Source organism: Drosophila subpulchrella, unplaced genomic scaffold, assembly GCF_014743375.2.
Source record: "Drosophila subpulchrella strain 33 F10 #4 breed RU33 unplaced genomic scaffold, RU_Dsub_v1.1 Primary Assembly Seq15, whole genome shotgun sequence".
In the NCBI taxonomy this organism is placed as follows: Eukaryota; Metazoa; Arthropoda; class Insecta; order Diptera; family Drosophilidae; genus Drosophila; species Drosophila subpulchrella.
In genome coordinates this window covers 3,692,898-3,698,927 of record NW_023665489.1, presented here as the reverse complement: position 1 = coordinate 3,698,927, position 6,030 = coordinate 3,692,898, and the positions used below count along the sequence as shown (strand labels likewise).

Genomic DNA, 6,030 nt, shown 5'->3' with positions numbered 1-6,030 from the left:
TGAACGCATTATTACCTCTCAGTTGCAACATTTGTGCTCCTCTTTAATATCGCCGTGTCAACATGGTTTTGTTAAGCGAAGATCGACCACCACTAACCTGCTCGAATTGACATCTTTTGTAATAGATGGGTTTAACGAAAAATTGCAGACAGACGATATATATACAGATTTTAGTAAAGCCTTTGACTCTGTAAACCACTCTCATCTTTTATTAAAATTAGATCAGCTCGGGTTTCCGAATAATCTGTTAACTTGGATTTCAAGTTATTTGAATGGTAGATCTCAGAGGGTTTTATTCAAAAACGCTGTTTCCAAGATGATCAACGTGACATCTGGAGTGCCTCAGGGCAGTCATTTAGGCCCTTTGCTGTTTACTCTGTTTATAAATGATCTTCCCTCTATAGTAAATCACTCTCGTGTACTAATGTATGCTGATTATGTTAAGCTTTGTTTTTCATATAATAATATTGAGTCTGGTTTCTGCTTGCAGTCAGACATTAATAGATTCCAGGAATGGTGTCAGTACAACCTTTTGAACTTAAACTATCTTAAATGCAACGTTATGACTTTTTATAGGGGTACGCCAACGTTCATAAGTTACTCTCTTCAGAACATGTCCCTGGACCGAATATACTCAGTAAACGATTTAGGTGTTCTCCTAGATCCTAAACTTAAATTTGACTCCCACATAACCTCTACTGTAAATAAAGCTATGAGTGTTCTTGGGTTTATAAAGCGTTGGTCTAAAGAATTTGATGATCCATACACTACCAAATTATTATTTACCTCCCTTGTCCGTCCTAATATGGAATACTGTTCTTCCGTTTGGAGTCCTCAGTATCAAGTGCACATTGACCGTATAGAGTCAGTACAGAAACAATTTCTTCTTTTTGCCTTACGTGGTTTGAACTGGAATCAAAACGTCAGGTTGCCTTCTTACTCGAGTAGATTGCTTTTAATTAATTTGCCTAGTCTAGTAAGCCGTAGAACTATGCTTGGTACTATTTTTATGAATAATCTTATCAGAGGCGATATTGATTCTGTAGATTTGGTAAGCCGCCTTACTTTCAATGTTCCTGTTAGACTAATGCGAAACTACTATCCTATAAACTTGCCACGATGTTCATCTAATTTTAGTCAGCATGAGCCTTTTCGCGTTCTTTGTAATAATTATAACAACCTATATCATTTAATTTGTTCCTCAACCTCTATCCCTGTATTAAAAACTAAAATCTTAGCTCATTTGCTTTAGTCTTGTTGATCTATGTTTTGTCCTGTCCTTGTTTGTTCTATGTACCTTCCTCGCGAACCGTATTTGCCCGAAATAAAAATGGGCCCGCGCGTAACAAGCACGTGCTTGGTGTCGTTTGGGCCACTTGTTTGTACTGCTCTTAGTGCATCAACGTTCAACAAATACAAATACAATTGGGATGGATAATTTTTGTTTTATAATTTGTACTGTATTTCTCTCGCAATAATAAGTTTGAACCCCAAATCGAAGAATAAGTTCAATTTCCCCCCCCCCCCCCAAGAATCGTCTCTGGATCCGCCACTGCTTAAGCTAAGAGTAGCTATTAAAAGCGGTTGCGTAGGTTTTTTAGGCGGTTTTAAATGTATTTTGTATGAGTTGTTTTTAATTGCAAGCGTATACTCATCCCATAATCAGTGTGTTTGGTATTCCACGGAACCCTCCCGTTTTATTGCATTTCAAATATTGTGACCCCTCGTTATCTTCTGAGAATGAGCAGAAGAAAGTGAATGTGTGTACCCACGAACCCGAATCTCACCCCCTACCCTCGAGTCCTTGCTCATGACTGCTTGTGCGCGAAGGTGTGAAATTTCAATTTTGTGAGTTTTGTTCAAAATGTGCAGTTTTTATCTTAGAACAGAGAAAATTATACCATTGGAAAGGGCTTGAAAAATGCTTTCCAATGACACCAAAGTGGGAAATTACGGTAGCGGAGGTTTTCGCAGCGGCGGTTTGGACGCTGCCGAGACTGCCGCTGCGATGACCGCCGCTGCGGTCTTATACTCTAGTTTTTCTTATATGTTATACGATTCCTTTTGAGGAGTGTGTCTAGGAAAAATGAGCTGAAGAATCACTTTAATGTTCAAGTTGTATAAGACTTATAGGATCACTTTTCAGGGCTGAGGATATACAAAATTGTTTGTGTCTACGATAAAGTTAGACGGGTGTGTATAGAAAATTAGGTTGTGGGATCACTTTAAGGTTTGTGTTTTAAATTTCTTATTGGGAACACTTTTCAGGGTTTATATCTAGAGGCCACCCAATAATATTTATGTATAGGATAAGAAGTTTAGTTTAAAGAATTTCTTAAAACGAAGCATTCTCCGCTACCGTAATTTCCCACTACTCGACTGAAAAAGGCAAAAAACGACGATGACCGTAATTAGTATACCCCCTCACTAAAAAAAAAAGAAAAAAAAATTTGGTGTCATTGGAAAGCATTTTTCAAGCCCTTTCCAATGGTATAAGATGTTCTAAGATAAAAACTGCACATTTTGAACAAAACTCACAAAATTGAAATTTCACACCTTCACACACACGCACAAGCAGTCATGAGCAAGGACTCGAGGGTAGGGGGTGAGATTCGGGTTCGTGGGTACACACGTTTACTTTCTCCTGCTCATTCTGAGAAGATAACGAGTGGTCACAATATTTGAGATGCAATAAAACGGGAGGGTTCCGTGGATTACCAAACACACTGATTATGGGATGAGTATACGCTCGCAATTAAAAACAACTCATACAAAATACATTTAAAACCGCCTAAAAAACCTACGCAACCGCTTTTAATAGCTACTAACGGGGTCACCATATTAAATAAACAAGTTTTTGTAGAATTTAGAGCAATTATTTGTGATGCACCTGCAAGAGCTTACGTGACAGGCACGCCTGGTCATACATCCAGCCATGGATGTACAAAGTGCTTGCAGGTAGCCAAAAAAATTAATTATGTTTTAACGTACAGTACAAAGTGTGAGGATCCCATTTCAGACGAAGATTTTCGTGCTAGAAAGTATCCTAGCCATCACACTTCAAAATATTTAAATGTTCAGTCCGCTTTTGAAAAGCTTAGCGTTTTAATGGTAACACAAGTTCCCCTTGATTGCATGCATCTGGTAGAACTGGGTGTCATGCGAAAGTTTTTACAAAGACTTTATAATAACAAAGTCGTAGAAAAATTGACCAAAATTGAAAAGGAAACTATTTCGAAAACATTAACATCAATGAGTAAGTATATTCCAAAAGAGTTTGCACGCAAGCCGAGAACATTGTTAGAGCTCCCAAACTGGAAAGCCACAGAGTATAAACAGTTTTTATTGTATACTTGGATTGTAGCTCTTAAAGATACAGTCAGGAAAGAGCAATATTATGCATTTTTGTTATTACATTGTGCATATACATTGCTCTGCTCTGAAAAACAACGACAGCGAAATGTTCTCATTAGCCAAGAAATGTTGAATGTTTTCGTTGAAAATTTTCCATCTGTTTTTGGCGAAAACAGTAATTCGTACAATGTTCACGGCTTGCTACATATACAGTAGTCGGAGATCCGATTAGTGGTTCGTCCTACGCATTTGAAAATTATTTGCAAACTCTTAAGCGTTTTGTCCGAAAACCCACACAAATTCTGGCCCAAATATATAGGAAAATTAGTGAAGATGCCCTACAACTAAAAGAAGAAGAGCAGATTAAAATAGAAAAAAATATATTAAAATTGAAAAATTGCATATTGAGCGGTAATAGACCCGATAATTTTTGTTTTGTACAGGAAATAGTTCCAATTAAAGTTGAATCCTTTATAGAAGAGGAAGGAGAAATATTTATTTTAGGTAGAAAATTTTCTGAGCTAATTATATTTTATTTTTATTATATATTATTTTTTGAAAGTTTTAAAAATGAGTGCCCCAAAGAGATTTTGCCTTAACACGAGCGGTATGTATAATATTTTTCTCAATTTTTCTAGTTAGTAACAATTTAAATTTTTTTTAGAGGATTCCCAGAGCGCCCGGCTGGACAGTAAGTTTTTTTTTTTAATTTGGATAATAATAGTAATATTTTGTTTTTGTCTTTACATGTTATTTTGAGATGGAAAAAAACATAGAGGAGCTGCTGGCGGAAGTTAAGGGTATCAAGGAAGGCCTCAATGCCCTTACAGAGGCTGTGGGCTCCCTAACGGCCTACGTAAGGCAGTCGGCCAAAGTGGAGACGAGACGAGTCGAGACCATGGAGAGCTCCTTCCCCCTAAACACTGCCGAGGACCTCCAAGAGATCGACGGAAAACTAGGGGACCCACATTCGGAGAACTATGTAAGTTATATTCTTGATTTTTAATTATATTTATTTCGTAGTCGAAGCTTTCGTTCTTAGCTTTACTTCTCCATTTATTTTAATATTTTCTTATATTTTTAGACAAAGCTGATGGTGACATTACTAAAAAATGGAAGGCTGAGCCGTTCCATATTAAACGTGATGTCAGAGGACATTGTTCTGTCCCACAATTTGGAGGGGGGCCAGAACAAGAAGAAGCTCAAAGCTTACCCAAACTGCGTACCCGCCTTGTTAAGTAAGTTTTTATTGGGGCCGAAAGTAACTATTGTTTGTAAGTTTAATTTTTAAAAGACTTCTGGGATTTTTACATTGAATGCCACAAATAACATTTCTTTTATTATAAATAAAACTTACAAATAACGATTACATTCGGTCACTCGTTTTTATTCTCGTCTTGTTTTTTTTTAAATTAATTTTTCTTCTAATACTAGATGCAATAGCTCTAGTGGAGCCCTCGGAGCCTCCCGCAAAGGCACTGCTAAAAGCAATGAGGTGCGTTAAAAACTTAAGTTGCACAAAAAAAAGTCAACGCCGGCCCCAGATGCTGAAGAGCCAACGACCCCGCTAACACCGGGAACCCCCGAGCTGAAATTTTAAAACAAATAAATAAAAATAAATACAAATAAATAATTACAACTATTATATTTATATATATATATTATATTTGCTGCTAAGCGCTTAACGTGTGCTGAATGTGTGCTTTTCCCGCTGCTCAATCGAGCGCTCAACATGTGCTTAATGTGCGCTTTTTCTGCTGCTCAATCGAGCGCTCCACATGTGCTGAATGTGTGCTTTTTCCGCTGCTCAATCGAGCGCTCAACATGTGCTGAATGTGTGCTTTTTCCGCTGCTCAATCGAGCGCTCAACATGTGCTGAATGTCTGCTTTCTCAGCTGCTCATTCGAGCGCTCAACATGTGTTGAATGTGTGCTTTTTCCGCTGCTCAATCAAGCGCTCAACATGTGCTGAACGTGTTTTTTTTTTGCTGCTCAAAAAAGCGCTCAAAGGGGTGCTCAAAAAAGCGCTTAATGCGTGCTATTTTTTGAGCACTGATGAACCCTAGGACATGCCTATGTTAATTTCAGCACATAGTTCCATACAAATTGTGCGCTCATTGAGCGCTCAGTGATGAGCTTTTTGCAGTGATTGAGTGCTCAATAAGCGCTGAATGGTACTGCAGGGTAGTTGCAAGCTGAATTGCGCGGCGAATATTACTCTTTCTCGGCGCAAACAAAAGCGTGACAAAAAAATGATAATATTAAGCGCTGCCAACGAATAGAGAGAGAAGAGTGCGCTGCTTACATATTCTATTGAATATTTGACAAGTTAAACTATTTGTCCTTTTCCCGTCTGTCCTCTGGCCAATTTACTTATTGCTATTATTTTGTTGTTTGTTGATGCTTAACAAACATACATTAATAAAATGTTTTCAGTCTGTTTTATGTATTGCTCTCTCTTCCTTGGCGCAGGCTGAAACAAAAGCGGGACAAGAAAATGAGAATGAAAAGCTCTGCCAACGCTAAGAGAGAGCACAGTGCGCGGCTAACTTACTCTATTGAATAATAAACAACTTAATTTTGTTCCCCTTTTGGCTCTACCCGAACACCAGTTCATTGGTCTACCAGTTGTATTTACCAAATTCCGATCAGGTTAATGTATGATTTAAATTGCAAA

The 6,030-nt window shown here is 37.8% G+C and overlaps 1 protein-coding gene across 1 annotated transcript; it reads left to right on the top strand.

Annotated features, from left to right (window-relative positions):
- Window positions 1–4,114: 4,114 nt before the first annotated feature.
- LOC119558933 lies at window positions 4,115–4,925 on the top strand. Its single transcript, XM_037872130.1, has 3 exons — window positions 4,115–4,336; window positions 4,439–4,592; window positions 4,789–4,925. Exons 1-3 carry the CDS (start codon window positions 4,115–4,117, stop codon window positions 4,923–4,925), a joined length of 513 nt encoding a protein of 170 aa, XP_037728058.1.
- Window positions 4,926–6,030: the final 1,105 nt, after the last annotated feature.

What these genes read in the sequence shown, in the direction of transcription:
- LOC119558933 (XM_037872130.1), top strand. Translation starts at nt 4,115, where the DNA reads ATGGAAAAAAACATAGAGGAGCTGCTGGCGGAAGTTAAGGGTATCAAG. An exon ending in ACCCACATTCGGAGAACTAT is followed by an intron (nt 4,337 to 4,438) that starts GTAAGTTATATT and finishes TTATATTTTTAG; the next exon opens with ACAAAGCTGATGGTGACATT. An exon ending in CTGCGTACCCGCCTTGTTAA is followed by an intron (nt 4,593 to 4,788) that starts GTAAGTTTTTAT and finishes TTCTAATACTAG; the next exon opens with ATGCAATAGCTCTAGTGGAG.